The 20,594-nt window shown below is 36.4% G+C and overlaps 1 protein-coding gene across 5 annotated transcripts in view; it reads left to right on the forward strand.

Moving 5' to 3' along the window:
* The first annotated feature begins 10 nt into the window (after positions 1-10).
* The window catches only part of PEX1 (peroxisomal biogenesis factor 1), a 78,172-nt gene continuing 57,588 nt past the window's right edge, over positions 11-20,594 (forward strand). For 2 of the 5 annotated variants that reach the window (XM_074367490.1, XM_074367491.1), the window contains exons 1-10: positions 13-230; positions 6,639-6,782; positions 7,661-7,744; positions 7,939-8,053; positions 8,152-8,918; positions 10,264-10,383; positions 15,365-15,488; positions 15,708-15,811; positions 16,709-16,791; positions 17,925-18,057. In XM_074367490.1, coding sequence (XP_074223591.1) covers positions 96-230; positions 6,639-6,782; positions 7,661-7,744; positions 7,939-8,053; positions 8,152-8,918; positions 10,264-10,383; positions 15,365-15,488; positions 15,708-15,811; positions 16,709-16,791; positions 17,925-18,057 — 1,809 coding nt within the window. In that variant the 5' untranslated portion in view covers positions 13-95. Of the gene's footprint in view, positions 231-6,638; positions 6,783-7,660; positions 7,745-7,938; positions 8,054-8,151; positions 8,919-10,263; positions 10,384-15,364; positions 15,489-15,707; positions 15,812-16,620; positions 16,665-16,708; positions 16,792-17,924; positions 18,058-20,594 lie in introns of all 5 variants that reach the window. The other 3 variants (XM_074367492.1, XM_074367489.1, XM_074367488.1) reach the window with 3 other exon arrangements.

Genomic DNA, 20,594 nt, shown 5'->3' on the forward strand with positions numbered 1-20,594 from the left:
GATCGATCTTTTTCTGCTCCGACGCCCTCGGCCTGCGCAGTTGGGCCGGGTCCGCTTGGGGTTGCGGTCCGCTGGGTGTTCTGTGCTTGCAGGTGATGTGGGACGGCGGTCGTCTGGCGGGTGCGGGTGCGGGTGGCGGTGGGGTTGCCGTCACCTTGGCCTTCACCAACGCTCGCGACTGCTTCCTCCACTTGCCGCGGCGCCTTGTGGCCCAGCTGCACCTGCTGCAGGTAACGCGCCTGCCCCCCCCCCCTCCGCCCCCGACCCGACTCCCAGCCCCTACTCGGCACACCCGGTGGGCAGTCTGCGGTCGAAAGGGACCCAGGCTGAGGCCTCTCCTTGCGGTGGGACACGGGCTGCTTTCCCCGCGCCCGGTTCGGAAGCCCAACTGAGGGCTCCTCTAGGGCAGGGCCTGTCTGGGCGTTTATTGCAGCCCCGGGCCTCTGAGTTAACTTGCTGTGTTCCAGGTCTTTTACTTGGTAAAACTAGGCCTTCAAATGTCCTGATAGTCTACCTCTGCGCTCAGCAGTTCCTCACAGCAGGTTGGAAAAGCTCTTGAGAAGCCCAGTTTGTCTGTCTTTTTGGCTTTTGGTTTGTTTTGTTTCATTTTTAAAAAGCGTTTTTCCCGTTAGCGAATTCCAGGTGCCTGCATGGCTGTGGTCCGGGCCTCCAGAAGAAGAGGCAGACTTGGTTTGTGGGTTCCCTGTAGGTTAACAGAGATTGAGTCCTGTATCCCACCGGCGAGATAGGTTAATAAAATGAAGGTTCTTCCCGCGTCTCCGATATTGGGAACACCTGCGAGGTTAATAAGGCGAAGGTTCTTCCCGCGTCTCCAATGTTGGGAACACCTGCGAGGTGTGCTAGGATTGCGGTTTGGTTATGCATACTTGGGCATAATGTAGTTACTTGAACCTCTGCTTTCAGTTGCCCTCTGGACGTTGTGATTGTGGTGATTTATAACTTGTAACCACTGGCGGAGATACAACATCCCTATTTTCATAACTAAAAGTAGAGGCGCCTGGTTTGTGAGTTTGAGTGTGCTTACGGGGTCAAAAGGATAGAATATTTGAAATCCTTGAAAATTCTGGTTGTATAGTAACCACCACTAACTAATCCTTGAAGGAAATATTTAATAGTTTGCAATAATTTCAAGTATCCCACCTTTCCATTTTAGCTACTTCCCTGTAACTACTTTTCTAAATTATTTTTTTCTCAATCTTTGAAAACGTGTTGTATTTAGCAGACCCTTCCGTTATTTCTTTTACCATAAAGTAGACAATTTTGGCCCCGCGAGAGCTTCCTTCATGGCTGGAGATGAGTTACTTATTGTCCTCATGTCCCAGGTAGATCCTCCTTGCCCTGCGGAATCAGTCAGCTTTGATGGAGATGTTCTACGTGCCTTCAAATCCCCATCTAAAGAATTTATAGGAATTGACCGACCGCCCACCTAATGAGCTTAATAGAAATGCTTCCTTACAGGAACTCTAATAATTTGATCCCAAGATGTAGATGCTAAGTTACATTCATCACTGTTTAAGAGTTTAGTGGTCTTGACCTTTGTTTTAAATTTCAAGCCTTCAGTAAGTATTCATAAGAATTAATTTATGGATATCAATTTGAAACTTAAATCCCTTTATCCTTGGAACAAAGTGTTCCTTTTATCCAGCCTGTATCAGCAGACTAGGCCAGATTTCTCCCCAATTGTAAAGTAATGTATGTTTTATAGAAAATTTGGAAAGCATGGGAAATTATAAATAAGAAAATAAGTAATCTATAATCTTAAAACCTAGAGATAATTAGTATTGACATTTTGAATTAAATCTTGAAGTTTTGTTTCTAGTCTCTTTTTAAAAAATGAAGTTCTACACACACACAGTTTTGTATCTGATGTTTTCCTCTTGTGTTATTATGAGTGTTTTATTTTGTTGAAAGGTAATCATCATTTTTAGTGGTTAGTATTCTATCATAAATTTGCCATAATCTAATTATTTACTGTGATTGAACATTTATATTCAATTTTTAGACTTTAAAGTGATAACTGTAATTATGTTTTAATAAAAAGTTTAAAATAACGCATGTTTGTTTATAAAGAATTGTTTTCATTTCTGGTTATCTTGGATAGGTTCCCAGAATTATTGGCTTAGAGGGCATAGATAATTATTAAAGCCCAAAGTCATGAATTGAGAGTAAGTTGAATTATTTTACTTCAGCTGAAGCATTGAGTACATCGTACAAGTAATACTGTAATGGGGAAAGGGTCAGGATGATTTTCTGGCCTGGCTAAGACTTACTTTGAGGCTTTTTTTCTTATTTGAGATATAATTGACATACAGTACTGTATGGACTTTTGAATGATGGCCATTCTGACTGGTGTGAGGTGATACCTCGCTGTGGTTTTGATTTGCATTTCTCTGATCATTAGCAATAGTGAGCACTTTTTCATGTGCCTATTGGCCATTTGTATGTCTTCATTGGAGAGTTGCTTGTTTAGGTCTTCTGCCCACTTTTGGCTTGGTTTTTTGTTTTTTTTTTTAATTATTAAGTTGTATGAGCTGTTTATATATTCTGGAAATTAAACCCTTGTCAGTCTCATCTTTTGCAAATATTTGCTCCCATTCCGTAGTTTGTCATTTTGCTTATGGTTTCTTTTGCTATGCAAAAGCTTGTAAGTTTAATGAGGTCCCTTTTGTTTATTTTGCTTTTATTTCTATTGCCTGGGTAGACTGCCCTAGGAGAACATTGCTGAGATTTATGTCAGATGTTTTGCCTGTGTTTTCTTCTAAAAGGCTTGTAGTGAGCGTCTTGTCTCACATTTAAGTCTTTAAGCCACTTTGAGTTTATTTTTGTGTATGGTGTGAAGGAGTGTTCTAACTTCATTGATTTGCATGCAGCTGTCCAGTTTTCCCAACACCATTTGCTGACGAGACTGTCTGTATTCCATTGTATATTCTTGCCTCCTTTGTCATAGATTAATTGACCAAAAGATCGATCACTTTTTAATACAAAGTAAGGATTTCATGAAAAGCCATCAAGACTTACCATCTCAGGAAGTTTTAGTACTATTCAATATATTTATATTGTAATGCATTTATTAAATTCAGATTATTAATATTAAATTTGATATTAATGAATGAATTTTACTACCTAAAAACTGGTTATAGATTGCTTATTGTTTTTCTGTAATAGGACACATTTCAAAGGATATTGGAGTCACTTTTGTTTGTTTTTTGGAGGGGTAATTAGGTTTGTTTGTTTGTTTATTTAATGGAGGCACCAGGGATTGAACCTAGGACCTCATGCATGCTAAGCATGAACTCTACCACTGAGCTATACCCTCCCCTCCCCTTGGAGTCACTTTTGAGACAATATAATGTCTATTTTTTATTTTTATTTTTTATTGAAGTATAGCAGTTACAATGTGTCAATCTCTGGTGTACAGCACAATGTCCCAGTCATGCATATACATATTTTTGTTTTCATATTCTTTTTCATTAAAGGTTATTAAAAGATATTGAACATAGTTCCCTGTGCTACAGAATAAACTTTTTAAAATCTATTTTTACATACAGTGGCTAACATTTGTAAATCTCAGACTCTCAAATTTATCCCTTCCCACCCCCTTTCTCTGGTAATCATAAGATTGTTTACTATGTCTGCGAGTATGTTTCTGTTTTGTAGATGAGCTCATAGTGTCCTTTTTTTTTTTTTTTTTTTGATTCCACATATGAGTGATAACATACGGTATTTTTTTTTCTGGCTTACTTTACTTAGATTGATGATCTCTAGGTCCATCTATGTTGCTGCAAATGCCTGAGTAGTATTCCATTTAATGTATTTTAAATTAACCATGGTATTAAAACTTTGTATTCAAGAAAGTCATTGTCTATGGCTTAGTTGTGTAATTTTTCTCAGAATTCTTTACAGGATAGTCTAGCTACTCTGGCTGACAAAATCCTTCCACTGAGTACAGTGTGATACAGTAGAAAGAGCTGTGATACAGTAGAAAGAGCCCCAGATTTAAAGTAAAAAGTCCTAAGTTAATAGGTCAGCTGTAACTGTGAGCTGAGGTTACAAGAGCCCCAGTGACCAACCGCCAAGTGCTTTCATCAGTCAGTGGCATATAATCCAGATCAGTTCCCCTATTTTATATGAAGAAACTCTTAAAAACAGAGATGCTAAATAACAAAATATGAAATATGCCTTGAAATCTCAAAAAGGAAGATTCTACCAACCCACTGGAAAAGAAAAAAAAAAACTTTACTAAACAGGAAAAATACTTCAGTTATTCATTTGGTCAAAATGTAGCAACCAGCTCCAAAAAGTCATATTTGTTCAGTTGGATTTAGTAAATTTTGCAGACTAATGTTCTGAGTCTATTTTTATGTTAAAAAATTTTCACTTGAACCACAGAGCCCTTGGGCACTCAGGTAGAGAGAAGTAAAGGACAGGCTGGAAAGAAAGGAGCCCTTTCCCAGGAGTTTACTCAACAAATGACTGACTCCCTGTTGTGCCCAGGTGTCGGTATCACTTGAAGGAAACCGTCAGGAGACACCGTAGGTTGCGATGCCTTAGGACCATCCAGGACCAACCCGGGTTATCTCTGGTGAACACAAAGGAAATGACAAATGTATACCTGGCCATTTCTGGAAGGCAGCTTAGGTTCATTTGTTTGCACTCAGTGTGGATATTAATCCTTTTCCCTGTTTCGGCAATAGCAGTGAGTCCTGGGCCCAGAGTATAAAGTAACTGAGTTACAGCAGTGGTTCTCAAATAAGGGTGATTTTTCTCCCCCAGGAGAAATTTGGCAGTGTCTCCAGATGTTTTTAGTTGTCACAGCTGGGAGGAGGGGTGCTACTGGCATCCAGTGGGTAGAGGCCAAGGATGCGACTAAGTATCTTACAATACCCAGGACAGCTCCCACAACTGGAAAATTTCCAGCCTAAAATGTCATTGGTGCCAAACTTAAGAAATCCTGAGTTTTAGCATCTTCTGGTTACCTAGTCCTGAAACAAGGACTTGGATAAATAGAAGAAGACAATACTTGAAACATAGAACAGAGTATAACAAGTGAGCTGTGTCACATAAACACAGCAGGGAAGTTCTGAAAAGGAGACAAATGTGAGCAGCAGAGAACTTGAAACTATGTAGGGGAGGTAGGGTTATGCTCAGTTTTTAAAGGCATGGAAATGATGAAAGATGTTTCAGGGAACAATAGTTTGAGTAAGAGTAGAGAAGTACGAAGGTGCCTCCTACGCCGTTGATGGGAATGTAGGTGCAGCCGTTATGGAAAACAGTGTGGAGATTCCTCAGAAGACTCACCATAGAGTTACCATATGGTCCAGCAATCCTGCTCCTGGGATATATATGGAGGGAGCTCTAATTCAAAAAGATACATGCACCTCAGTGTTCACAGAAGCACTGTTTACAGAGCCAAGACATGGAAGCAACCTAAATGTCCATCGACAGATGACTGGATAAAGAAGCTGTGTTATATTTATACAATGGACTACTATTCAGCCATAAAAAAGGATAAAATAATGCCATTTTGCAGCAACATGGATGGACCTGGAGATTGTCATTCTAAGTGAAGTAAGCCAGAAAGAGAAAGGAGATACCATGTGATATCACCTACATGTGGAATCTGAAAGAAAAAAAGACAAATGAACTTATTTACAAAACAGAAACAGTCTCACATAGAAATCAAACTTCTGGTTACCAGGGCAAAAGAGGGTGGGAAGGGATAAATTGGGAGTTTGAGATTTGCAGGTACTAACTACTGTATATAAAATAAATAAAGAACAAGTCTATCTATTTTATGCTGTGAACATTGGGGTGCAGATGTCTTTTTGAATTAGAGCCACAGAAATATTGTTAATCCTTAGCCACAGACATGTATTTTATATTATTGCTATTAATGAGAATAAATGTTTTTAATTATAAATATGTTTCCATAGTTCTGGACTTCTAAAAATTATTTTTTAAGAAGCTGCATAATATAAAGTTTCTGGAAGTGTACAAAAGAATCTATTAACAGTAATTATCTCTGGGAACAGGGACCAGCCCTCACATTTTATGCTTTTGTACTTTGTGCTTTTACAACATGTAGTTATTACTCTTCTAATAAATACTGTTACGCTTTTGTTGATCATGATATGTTTCTACTCCTTGACTCATACTTTACCAAAACATTAAGTTTACAGCTTATTTAATAATTTCCATATTGCTAGACATATAAGACAGTCCTAAATTTTCATTGTTATAGAAAATACTGCAGAGATATGTTCTGGTGTAGTTTTTTCTTTGAATCATTAATTCTAAGTACATAAGTAAGGTCAAAGGCTATATAAATTTATTGGCTACATATTGTCATTGTGAATTCTGGAATGGTTGAATCAATTTATAATGCCATCATAGGAATATAAGGGTATTGGTTTCACCTGTATCATCACCGTCACTGGGTATTGGAAATGATTGTAGCGTTTTACATGGTGTGACAAATGTGGATAACAGAGAGCTATCAGCTATCTGTAGAACTCTTTTTGTATGTGTGGATGCAATAACAGTTTAATGTGAATCCAGAAAAGCATGTAAAACTTTGAAAACTTTTCTCCCCCATTTCTTATTTCGTGAATAAATAGAATCAAGTTATAGAAGTAGCCTGGGGTCACCAGCCTGCATTCTTGAGCTGGGTGGAAGGCAGACATTTTAGTGATCAAGGTGAAAATGTGGCTGAAATTAACAGACAAGTTGGTCAGAAACTTGGACTCACAAATGGGGAACAGGTAAGCACAAAATATGATGACAGTGACTTTTCTTCTAATATCACCTAATAAAGCAATAGAAATAAAAGTTCAGTTATATGTTTAAGGAAGTAAGACAGCACCTTACTTGTATGCTGCTATGACCAGTCCAGGATATTTAAGCAGACTGTATACTCTGTTGTTAAGTCACTATCTACCATGTACTCCAGTAAGTCATTATCTTGTAGTTACCATGGCCTCTAGTTGATTTTGTATTCTACTCTCTACTTTACTCACTTTCCAGGTTCCCTCATTTTGTTTTCATGTAATTATTTTTGCTTTATGAATTACTAAGTTTTACTTCCAGATTCTTGAAACACACTAGCATTTCCTGTATATCTATAGACTGGAATGAGGGGTATTTGTTTTACAATACTTTTAGCTGTGAGTGTTGGTACTTCTGAATAATTCTAAATAATTGATTCTAGTCTATTTCAGTGTTTTTCACTTTTCCAGAAGCAGCATGGCTTGAAGTTAGTTATAAAACTAAGTTGCAGAACTTGTAGAAATAAAAGTATTTGTATATTAGATCAAGCCATGACTTAATAACATTGTTGGTTTTTTTCCTGTATTTTTTAACCTACATTTCTTTTCTTTAAATGGTTATCTTAACTTTATATTATTTTTTTTAAAAAACATCTGTGATGCTAGGATTTTTTCCTTTATTCTATAATTAATTGTAAAATATTTTTTTCTAAAATGCTGAGTATATCAGGGCCTTGCTAAGAACAAGGGCTTAATAAATATTTATCAGATAAAGGACCACACACACTTAATTACATACCTAAAGAGAGAACTTCTTACTTCCTAGGGATACAAAAAAGTCTTTTAATAGTAGTTTTATGTTTAATTTTTTCCAGGTATTTCTCAAGCCGTGTTCCCATGTGGTGTCTTGTCAACAAGTTGAGGTGGAACCCCTCTCGGCAGATGATTGGGAGATACTGGTAAAGAAAACAAAATGAGAACTGTCCTCGTTTAGGGTTAAACCACTTCAAAGTATCAGTCTTTAGATTTCTCTTGTCTGAGTGTCATTATATGTTCTGAGTTGGTTTGACTTGTAAGAATGAATTGAGGCTTCCATACTAGACATAGTGGGCAAAATGTAAAAGGAATTGATCTTTTTGCTTGTTGGTTCTAGGAGCTGCACGCTGCTTCCCTTGAACAGCATCTTCTGGATCAAATTCGAATAGTTTTTCCAAAAGCCATTTTTCCTGTTTGGGTTGATCAACAAACTTACATATTTATCCAAATTGGTAGGTGCTGTTGTAACATTTTTCATCATACCCTACAGTGTAGCACTGAGTCCAAAGCAGAGGTAAATGCACCCTAATTACCTGTATTTCCTACACAGTTACACTAATGCCAGCTGCTCCTTATGGAAGGCTCGAAACTGACAGCAAACTTCTTATTCAGCCAAAGACTCGCCAAGCCAAAGAGAATACATTTTCAGAAGCAGATAATGCACATGGAAAATTTCATAATTATGGAAGAGACCAAAAAGGATTGATAAAAGAGCTTCAAACCAAGCAACTTCAGTCAAATACTGTAGGAGTCACTGGGTCTAAAGAAACAGATTCAAAGGGTACAGTTGACTCATCGTCAACACCAAGCTTATGGACTGTGTTAGGGAGTATTTTTTCCTTTGGGTCTGAGAAGAAACAAGACACATCATGGGGCTCAACGGAAATTAATGCATTCAAAAATATGCAGTCAAAAGTTTTTCCTCTGGACAATATTTTCAGAGTATGCAGATCTCAGCCTCCTAGTGTATGTAATGCATCAGCCACTTCTGTGTTTCACAAACACTATGCCATTCATGTATTTCCGTGGGACCAGGAATATTTTGATGTGGAGCCCAGCTTTACTGTGACCTATGGAAGGCTAGTTAAACTACTTTCTCCAAAGCAACAGCATAGTAAAACAAAGCAAAATGTCCTGTCACCTGAAAAAGAGAAGCAGATGTCAGAATCACTGGATCAAAAACAAATTAGCCTGGACCATAGTCAAGAAGCTGGCAAGTCCTGTGTGCTGAAAGTAGTCTGGAATGGACTTGAGGAATTGAAAAATGCCATTAAATACACCAAAAATTTAGAAGCTCTTCATCTTGGGAAAGTCTGGGTTAGTATAAATCTTAATTAGGGAGGAAATAATTTTATGTTGCTTGAATGTCTTCAAAGTATGAGTTAGAATAATATTTTATATACACACTGAAAACCAGCATAACAAGAAATAGCATCTCGAGTTCCTGCAGGAATGAGTGTCTAACGGCAGGGTGAAGTCCGTGTTTGGGTAAAGGCTGTGTATTTTCTGGCTAAATAAACTTGAACTGGTATAAGCTTAGATAAATAAAGACCCAGGGAGATCAAAATTACTTGCCTGGGGCCATTAGGAGAACTAGAATTCAGACCCAGGCAGGCTAATACTTGAGTTCACACTTTGCGTGGAGTGCCCTACAAAGCCTCACATCTTTAATGCCTGTGGAAGATTTGTTTCCAGGTTCTTGAAAGCAAAGGAATGACTTGTTATGTATTGGGAGAAATGCACAGTGTAGGGAGAGGCTCATGGCCTGGATTTGCAAGTACCCAGAAGCTACTTACCCTGCTGGTATCTGCTCTTTAACTTGTGTGTGGCGGGGAGAGGAAGTAGAGCAACTAGTGTTTCACCTTCTCATCCTGCCCTCAAATATTAATGCTAAATTTGTGTGAATTGAGTCATCCTTTATTTGAATTTAATTTTGAACCATTGTGAAATGAAACTTCATGGTGAGAGGGGAGGAAATTGTTAGGACAGGGAAGGAAAACGGGAAGGAGAGGGAGTCTCCTGTGTAGATTTCTTTTACTCTCAGTTTTACCTGTGACCTTTATTAGACGACTTATGAAGTTTTACTCTCTCCAGTCTACATCATTTTCTAAAACTGACCATGCCTGATGTCTTCTGTTAGCTCTAAACTCTTAACTTGAGAAGATTCCACTGCATCTTCAAAATCAAATTGTCTTAAAACGCTGAACTTGTTACGACTTACCTCTTTCTATTAATGGTTCTGCCATCAAGTGGAAATACCTTGTTATTTTCTTGAAATTGTATGGCGAAGATGGGGTGAAAAAGTGATGAAGGTCAGGTCCTGGAGGCCACGTCAGGTAGCAGTCTGCACTTCCCACTCTCCTCTGAAGGCTGGGAGAATGGCCAGTGAGGAGTGGTGGTGGTCGCCGTTGGGTTCTCAGACAGGCTTGACTTGGTAGATCCGAGCTGATCACATTCTGAAGAGGATGTTGAAAGAAGAAAATGTAGGGAAGAAATGGAAATGTTTGTGATATAACTGTACCTGGGCACCCATCTGGTTACGCTGTCAGTCATGATAGGGTCTGTCATTTACCTGTTCAGGTAAATACCAGTATTTTATGCTATGGAGTATTTCTTAAGCTTTGAACATATTTATATTTTTGTTTATTTTTATATATTTCAGATTCCAGATGACCTGAGAAAGAGACTAAATATAGAAATGCATGCAGTAGTCAGAATAAGTCCACTGGAAGTTACCCCTAAAATTCCAAGATCTCTAAAGTTACAGCCTAGAGAAAGCTTAGTAAGTTCACGTTTATATGTCATGTCACAATTGTTTTACATATGTCATAAAATTTCTGGCTGCTTTAGCTAAGTAATAACAATGTTGTACTCCTTTTTGTAGAATGACTAAAAAGTCTTGTTTTTTTATTTTATTGTGGCAAAACATATATAATATGAAATGCTATTTTAACCATTTTAAGTGTACGATTTGGTGCCATTAAGTACATTTATAATGTTGTGCAATCATGACCACTGTGTGTTTCCAAAACTTCATCATCCCAAACAGAAACTATGCCTATTAAGCAGTCACCTCCTGCCTTTCCTCCCCCGGTTCCTGGTAAGCTCTCATCTATAATCTGTCTCTGTGAGTTTCTGTATTCTAGATCTTTTATATAAGTGGAATCATACAGTGTGTTTCCTTTGTGTGTGGCTTATTTCCCTTAGCATGTTTTCAGGGTTCCTCCACACTGTAGCATATATCAGAATTTCATTCTAATTTATAACTAAATAGTCTTCCATTGTATGTATATACCACATTTTGTGTATTTGCTCATCTGCTGATGGACACTTGGGTTGTTTCTGCCTTTCTGACTATTGTGAGTAATGCTGCTGTGGACGTTGGTGTGCAAGTTTCTGAGTCCCTGCTTTCGGTTCTTTTGGGTACATCCCTAGGAATTGAATTGCTGGATCATATGGCAATTCTGTGTTAAACTTTTTGAGACACTAAGAAGTCTTTAATAAGTGATACACATATTATAAATATTGTGCCGATGCAAATATGGATAATTTATCTTTTAAAAGATGGATATTTTTGCTACCTCTGGGTAATTTAAAAAAATTTCTTCCCGTGTTGTTTCAGTATTAATATTGCAGCATGAAGGAGTGGCAGACGTTTACTTTCCTACTTTGTTAATTCTTTAGAAACTAGTATGGTCAGGAAACGAGGTATTGAACTTAATTTTAAAATCTTTTTAATAGAGTATTATCATCTGTACCAGTTTAGGTTACCAGTTCTCAGAGAATTGTAACACAGGAGAATTATTGTATTATATATTTTAAAAGTTTCCAACATGGTTTAACCCTTGTCTGATAATTCAGATCCTTAGGATCACGGTGGTCATTATGTCAGGGTCAGTATGTACCTGTTTCAGCAGAACTTTCTAGTCTATGAAACCCCAGATAAGAAAGCTCACATTATAATTGGAGAAGAGGAAAACAAACAGAATAAATGCTATTTCCATAACAATATGCAGCTGAGCATTTAACACATTGACTGAACAGCATACAATGAATTGTAGTTTTTCTCAAATATTTGGTTATTGATCTTGGTATTTTTTTCAAAAGTTAAGTCTTATGTACAAAAATAATTAGCTACCGTTCATTGATTTTTTTTTTCCTGGTCTCAGTAATGGGATATTACTATGGAAGTTCTTTCCTGTCCTGAGTTGCATACTTTTTTTTTTTTACATTTTTTTTTAACATTTTTTATTGATTTATAATCATTTTACAATGTGTCAAATTCCAGTGTTCAGCACAATTTTTCAGTCATTCATGGACATATACACACTCATTGTCACATTTTTTCCTCTGTGAGTTATCATAACATTTTGTGTGTATTTCCCTGTGCTATACAGTGTAATCTTGTTTATCTATTCTACAATTTTGAAATCCCAGTCTATCCCTTCCCACCCTCCACCCCCCTGGCAACCACAAGTCTGTATTCTCTGTCTATGAGTCTATTTCTGTCCTGTATTTACGCTTTGTTTTTGTTTGTTTGTTTGTTTGTTTGTTTTTTAGATTCCACATATGAGCGATCTCATATGGTATTTTTCTTTCTCTTTCTGGCTTACTTCACTTAGAATGACATTCTCCAGGAGCATCCATGTTGCTGCAAATGGCATTATGTTGTCGGTTTTTATGGCTGAGTAGTATTCCATTGTATAAATATACCACAGCTTCTTTATCCAGTCACCTGTTGATGGACATTTAGGCTGTTTCCATGTTTTGGCTATTGTAAATAGTGCTGCTATGAACATTGAGGTGCAGGTGTCATCCTGAAGTAGGGTTCCTTCTGGATACAAGCCCAGGAGTGGGATTCCTGGGTCATATGGTAAGTCTATTCCTAGTCTTTTGAGGAATCTCCACACCATTTTCCATAGTGGCTGCACCAAACTGCATTCCCACCAGCAGTGTAGGAGGGTTCCCCTTTCTCCACAGCCTCTCCAGCATTTGTCATTTGTGGATTTTTGAATGACGGCCATTCTGACTGGTGTGAGGTGATACCTCATTGTAGTTTTGATTTGCATTTCTCTGACAATTAGTGATATTGAGCATTTTTTCATGTGCCTTTTGATCATTTGTATGTCTTCCTTGGAGAATTGCTTGTTTAGGTCTTCTGCCCATTTTTGGATTAGGTTGTTTATTTTTTTCTTATTGAGTCATATGAGCTGCTTATATATTCTGGAGATGAAGCCTTTGTTGGTTTCATTTGCAAAAATTTTCTCCCATTCCGTAGGTTGTCTTCTTGTTTTACTTCTGGTTTCCTTTGCTGTGCAGAAGCTTGTAAGTTTCATTAGGTCCCATTTGTTTATTCTTGCTTTTATTTCTTCTAGGAGAAAATTTTTGAAATGTATGTCAGATAATGTTTTGCCTATGTTTCCCTCTAGGAGGTTTATTGTATCTTATCTTATGTTTAAGTCTTTGATCCATTTTGAGTTGATTTTTGTATATGGTGTAAGGGAGTGTTCTAGCTTCATTGTTTTACATGCTGCTGTCCAGTTTTCCCAACACCATTTGCTGAAGAGACTGTCTTTATTCCATTGTATATTCTTGCCTCCTTTGTCGAAGATGAGTTGACCAAAAGCTTGTGGGGTCATTTCTGGGCTCTCTATTCTGTTCCATTGGTCTATATGTCTGTTTTTGTACCAATACCATGCTGTCTTGATGACTGTAGCTCTATAGTGTTGTCTGAAGTCTGGGAGAGTTATTCCTCCAGCCTCTTTCTTTCTCTTCAGTATTGCTTTGGCAATTCTAGGTCTTTGATGGTTCCATATAAATTTTATTATGATTTGTTCTAGTTCTGTGAAATATGTCCTGGGTAATTTAATAGGGATTGCATTAAATCTGTAGATTGCCTTGGGCAGTGTGACCATTTTAACAATATTGATTCTTCCAATCCAAGAGCATGGAATATCTTTCCATTTTTTAAAGTCTTCTTTAATTTCCTTCATCAGTGGTTTATAGTTTTCTGTGTATAATTCTTTCACCTCCTTGGCTAGATTTATTCCCAGATATTTTATTACTTTGGGTGCTATTTTAAAGGCGATTGTTTCTTTACTTTCTTTTTCTGTTGATTCATTGTTAGTGTAAAGAAATGCAACTGATTTTTGAACGTTAATTTTGTAACCTGCTACCTTGCTGAATTCTTCAATCAGCTCTAGTAGCTTTTGTGTGGACCTGAGTTGCATACTTTAGTTGAAACTTTTATGACCTTGGCAGGTCTCTCTGGGTTGATTATATCAGTTAGGACTTAAGGATGTTTGATTCTGGAGGAACTGTGAGTTGCTTTCTGATTTTAAAAGTCTTGATTTTAACTAATTTTAATTTTCATTTTGTGACTTTCTTTCAGTCTTTAGTCCCATTGCCCAGTAATTTACCAATAAGTAACTATTTCTGTGATTCTTTTAAGAATGGGAAAGTGATGCCTTTTCTAAGTATAGCCTGCTTTTGGTGGTAAACATATTCTAAACCGAGCTTAATCAGCAAATCTAAGCTTGACTCTGGATAACAGAAATGGACCAGTTGAGAAATGGTAGAATGGAGATTTATTTTCCTAGACAGATATTATCTTTCCAATATAAATTTTTGTTATTCTTGTTTTTAATTTCAAATGGATTTTTAAAACTTAATACTAACATAAAATCTTCAAAAAAAATGAACGTAAATGCAAAACAAAAACAGACTCATAGACATAGAATACAAACTTGTGGTTGCCAAGGGGGAGGAGGGTGGGAAGGGACAAACTGGGAGTTCAAAATTTGTAGATACTGACAGGCATATGCAGAATATATAAACAAAAGTATACTGCATAGCACAGGGAACTATATACAAGATCTTGTTGTAGCTCACAGTGAAAAAAATTGTGACAATGAATATATATATGTTTATGTATAACTGAAAAATTGTGTTCTACACTGGAATTTGACACAACATTGTAAAATGATTATAACTCAAAAAAGTTATATATATATAAAAGCTTCAAAAATTAGCAATGTTTTTTCAGAATCTCTTCATACCTTTTGAACAATTTATTAATATTCTACTTATTGAGTATATCAGCACCATGGCCCTGCTTAACAGAAAAAAAAATATTTTTCTCTTGTACAGAAAGGTTTGGAAGAGCTCATAGGTGGTTAAACCATGTCACCAAGGATCTAGGCTCCTTTGGTCTTTCTCTTCTGCCATCTTTAGCCTGTGACCTTCCTCTTCCTAGACGCAAGATGTTTGCAGTAGTAGTAGGCATCATGTCTGCATTCTTGGCAGCAGAAGGAAAGGCACAAAGCAAAAGCTTTCTCCTTGCAAGGTTTATCTACCTTTTAATTAGGAAGAACAGGCCTTCCCATGGATCGCTGATTGCAGTCCATTGGCCAGAGTGCAGCCACACACACCTTCCCTCACATCTTCCAGCGGGGGATAGAGGAGCTTGCTCTCCCACCTCTACAGTAGAGGGAGGCAAGGGCGAATGGGCTTGGAACGGTTGGTAAGTGAGCTGAGTTACAGTACGTGTGTCACTAGGCATAGATAAACGGAGTTTTTACAACCTTGCCACTTGTGTAAATGTTTCCATAGGCTGTACTGGATTCTGCTGTGATGTCAAATCCCAGTTCTGCCTGTAGAACATCAGGTTCATTTTATTGTCAAGATAAGGTGTTAAAATAAGGATGTTCAGATTAAGTTCAGGTATTAGAATATTCTTACTGTTCTTTCCTTTTCTCTGGCAGCCTGAAGACATAAGTGAAGAAGACATAAAAACTGTGTTCTACTCATGGCTACAGCAGTCTACTACTACCACACTTCCTTTGATAATATCAGACGAAGAATATATTAAGCTGGAAATTAAAGATGGTGGGTACATTTTATTTGTTATTTTGATATTTTTCCTATTGAAGTAGAATTTTTCATTGCTTTTCCAACTTGTGATATGTGTAAACAGGAAACCTAATAAAGATAATTAAACAGTAGATTTTATGTATCAAAAATGCCTTTATTTAAATTTAAATAAATTTAAAAATTATTTCATCTCAGCTTCAGTACTAACTACATTTATTACCCTCTTTTTCATAGGGCTGAAAGAGTTTTCTCTGAATATAGTTCATTCTTGGGAAAAGGAAAAAGAAAAAAATATTTTTCTGTTGAGTACCAATCTGCTACAGAAGACTACAATACAAGTAATGACATACTATTGAAGATTTAATGAAGTATTTCTCAAATGATTGATCATAAAGGATGAATTTTCCTGTTAAGACCTTGTATCCCAAAGTATGTTAGACACTCAAATGATAAGAGTAAGGAATAACTTGATTTAAAATATTTTTTTCTGTAATCTCTTTAACTTATCTAAACAAATTATTGATTTATCCTAAATTTAAAATCAATGCCTCTGCACAGTTAAGTTTTAAGAATAGAAATGATTGAATTAAATGGCAAATGGGTCATGATTTTAAGACCTTCTAGTATAAAAACAAAAGAAAGCTTACCTTAGGGGTTTGACATTTAAAATTCATATTGTTACCTGCAGTTTTGTTGCACAACCCATATTATTTTGTCAGTTCTTAAATTCTCATCTTTTCACAAATATTATCAGATCATTTTTCTTCCAGAAATATTTTTAAAGTGGTCTTTTTAGAATACTTTGTTTTACTTAGGATGTTCACTCTTGTCATTATAAAATTAAAGATGCTCTAGTCATTTAGAATTTAAGTGGTTTGAAAGTAAGCATTGTTTCTCTACTTTTGAAATGTAATTGAAGGAATACTACTCAGAGAAGATACAAAAGTAGGAATTGTGAAAAGAAGAAGTATGATGAATCAAAATTGCAACTAAAGATGTATCTGTAAACTGTGTTAAGAAGATAGCATCCTGTACTGCTTGTTAACCATAAAATTTGTATTCCTTCGATGAGTAAATTATTACTGTCAAGGCTGTTTTAAGTAATGATCTTGCATGCACAATGTATCTTTTCTCCCTGGTGTAACAGAATCAGCAACTCAGTTCCTGGGACCCAAGAAAAACAGGCAAAAGGTATAACTTTGAAATGTAAAACTGATTTTTCCTTGCCACTATAGGTCCTTCTAGATCCTATGATAAAAGAAGAAAACAGTGAGGAAATTGACTTTATTCTTCCTTTTTTAAAGCTGAACTGCTTGGGGTAAGAAGTTATGGCCAAACTGGCATGGTTAGACACGTGTTTGATGTTCTCTCTGGCAGGGTTTTTATGTGTAAATATTAAAGTAGGTGTTAATGTCATTGACTACTCTTGCTCATGCATTAGTAGATATTTTTTTCAAGAATTTTCTGTTTTCACACCTGGCTGAGTAATTTGCCTTGTCTTCTTAGGTAACTGAAAGTCTGAAGCTTGTTAGAAATTTTACTTTGAGATTTGATTTGTGAGAAGAAAGCCAACTAGATGTGACTTGGATCATAGATGCTTGAATAAAATAATAATTCTTTAAAATTAATAAATTAATTGAAAAAGTTGAATCCAAAAACGTTAGTTGAATGTTTAAAAATATTTCAAATTAAGTTATTCCTTCACTATTTTATTAATGTACTAATTGGGATTATTTGTGTTTTCCTCAAGTTTTAAGACACAATTCTGAAAACCTTCTCAGTTTCTTTAGCTCTTACACAATATAAGAATCTCATATAAACATTACTTCTTAGAAATCTTCAGAGGCTTTTGATAGATATAATAGTAATGATTTGATTTCCTGTAATCTGTAAATGTTTTAGTAGATGGGTGAAGCCATAAAGTAATAATGTTTAAATATATTCAAGTATAAAGTAAAATCAAATCAGACTCTAATTCTAGGAATTTATGATATTTATTATCAGAAATAAAGGGGCAGTGAGAGTCAGGAAGTAAGTTGAAGTTCATGTCTGTGTAATCTACAGGTTGAAACTGGATCTCAAAGGTGACGTTTAAGAGGAAAGACGTCTTTAGTCATCCCAACATTTTTAAAGCGCCCATTTATGATTATGTTGATTACCAAACCAGAAATCATTTTGAGGGGGCTGTTTGTGTGTCTTAACACAAATTCCTTAAGGAATTCTATTAGGACAGAACTTTTAGTTACTGCACATGTTTGAAAGTAATAAACTTAGTTTTAAAATCTGTGACTCAGATTTGGCATTAATTCACTATATGTAAGGGAGAATTTCTAAGATGTTACTCTTTTAAAAATCATTGACTAGCCTGGGGAGGAAAGGTTCAGAAATTTTTGTAGCCAGATGTTATTCTGCTTCAGTGTTTTTTCATGCAACAATTTACGTATTTTGCAGAGGAGTGAATTCCTTAGGCATCGTTTCCGTGGAGCACATCACTCACAGCCTCCTGGGACGCCCTTTGTCTCGGCAGCTTGTGTCCCTTGTGGCAGGACTGAGAAATGGAGCCCTTTTACTCACGGGAGGAAAGGTATGTGATTAAAATGTGCTCATTTTCACCAATTAATAACTTCTGATTCTTCTCCCTCTGGGTTTTGATCATATGTTTTATAAGGTTGTTGATACGAGATATGGAAAGCATTCATTCATTCACTAATTTTTTTTAATAGACTTTTTTTAGAGCAGTTTCAGGTTTACAGCAGAACTGAGCAGAAAATACAGAGTTCTCACATAGCCCTCCTCACCCACACATATATACTCCCCTACCCTAAACATCTCTCATCAGTGTGGCATATTTGGTACAATCAATGAACCAACATGGGCACATTATTATCAAACAAAGTCCATAGTTTCCATTAGGGCTCACTCTTGATGTTGTACATTCTGTGGGTTTTGACAAATGCATAATGACATGTAGCCACCAATATAGTATACAGAATAACTTCATTGCCCTAAAAATCCCTTGTGTTCCATCTGTTCATTCCTCCCTCCCTCTCCGCATACTCCTGGAAACCACAATCTTTTTATTGTTTCTGTAGCTGTGCCTTTTCCAGAATGTCATTTGGTTGGAATCGTACAGTTTGTAGCCTTTTCAGACTGGCTTCTTTCATTTAGTAATATGTCTTTTAAGTTTCTTCCGTCTTTCATGGCTTGATAGCCCATTTTTTCTTTTTACTGCACATATATTTTTTAATTTATATATATGTACTGTTCATTGTTTCTAAGAACGTTTAAAGCTTTAGCTTTTTAAACTTAGGTAGTTATCAAAGGAATAAAGCCAACCACAAAATAAGAATTAATTTGGAAAGGTATATACACCTTGCTATTAACAGCAACATTATTTATAATTGCCAAGCTATAGAAGCAATCTAAGTGAACATCAATAATTGAATAGATAATGAAGATGCAGCATACTTATATGTATATGGAATGGAATACAGCTCACCCAAAAGAAAGGAGGATACTTTGCCATTTGCGGTCCTTCATTCTTTTATTTTTTTTTTTTTTTTTCTTTTTTTCACTTCAAAAACCAGAATTTTATGACCGGCATAAACATTTCCATTACATCAGAAACAACAAATATCTAGAAATGAACTTAACCAAGGAGGTTACCTATACTCCGAAAACCATAAGGACAGAAAGAAATGGAAAGATTTCTTGTGCTCTTGGATTGAAAGAATCAACACTATAAAAATGGCCACACCACCCAAAGCAGTCCGCAGATTCAACGCAATTCCCCTCAGAATACTCACGACATTCCCCACAGAACTAGAACAATTCCAAAATTTATAAGGAACCACTAAAGATCCCAAACAGCCAAAGCAATCTTTTGTAGGTCTCTCTTTTTTTTTTCCCTCTTTCTTCTTGTTGTTCTTTTTTTTTTTTTATGGTTTGGTGACTGGAGAAGTTTCTTTAACATTTGTTGTAAAGCTGGTTTGGTGGTGCTGAGTTCTTTTAGCTTTTGTGTATCTGTGGAGCTTTTGATTTCTCCATCAAATCTGAATGAGAGAGCCTTGCTGGATAGAGTATTCTTGGCTGTAAGTTTCTCCCTTTCATTACTTTAAATATATTGTGCCACTCCCTTCTGGCTTGTAGAGTTTTAAAGAGTTATCAGCTTGAAAAATCAGCTGATAACCTTATGGGAGTTCCCTTGTATGTTATTTATTGCTTTTCTCTTGCTGATTTTAGTATTTTTCTTTATCCTTAATTTTTGTCAATTTGATGACGTGTGCGTTGGTGTGTTCCTCTTTGGGTTGATCCTGTGTGGAACGCTGTGCTTCCTGGACTTGGATGACTGTTTCCGTTTCCAAGTTGAGGAAGTTTTCAGTGATTATCTCTCCAAAAATTTTTTCAGGTCCTTTCTCTCTCTCTTCTCTTTCTGGGACCCCATTCACTAATATTTTTCAGTGCCTGCTATTAGATATTGGGAAGGTGGTGATGAGTAAGCTGAGTGAGGTGATGCTCTCCCTGCGCTTTTTCTGTGTTGATATGACTGTATAATTGTTCTTTTTTAAGGTGTCAGTAGGGTGGTAATACAGTTGATTGATTTTCAAATGTTGAACCAGCCTTGGAAATCTGTAGTAAAGCCCACTTGGTCATGGTCTGTTACTCTTTTTATACATTGCTGAGTTCTGTTTGCTGATATTCTGTTGAGGATTTTTGTCAGTTCATGAGAGATGTTAGCGTATGGTTTTCTGGTTTTGTACTGCCTTTGCTTTTGCTATCAGGGTAATACTGGCCTCATAAAATGAGTTGAGAGTTATTCCCTCCTATTCTAGTTTTTGCAAGAGATTTATAAAATTGATGTTCATCTTTAAATGTTTGGTAAAATCTAATGAAACCATCTGGATCTGGAGCTTTTTTATAAATTAAAAAATCCTTAATTCATCTTGGCAGCCATTTGGAAGTTGGTAGTTTTTGAGGAATGAGTCCGTTTCTTCTAAGTTGTCGAATTTATGAGCGTAAAGTAGTTTGTAGTATTCTCTTATTATTCTTTTAATAGCTGCAGAGTCTATTGTGATGTCACATTTCCTGATATTGGTGTTTGTGTCTTCTCTTTTTAATCTT

Source organism: Camelus bactrianus, chromosome 7, assembly GCF_048773025.1.
Source record: "Camelus bactrianus isolate YW-2024 breed Bactrian camel chromosome 7, ASM4877302v1, whole genome shotgun sequence".
NCBI classification, from domain to species: domain Eukaryota; kingdom Metazoa; phylum Chordata; class Mammalia; order Artiodactyla; family Camelidae; genus Camelus; species Camelus bactrianus.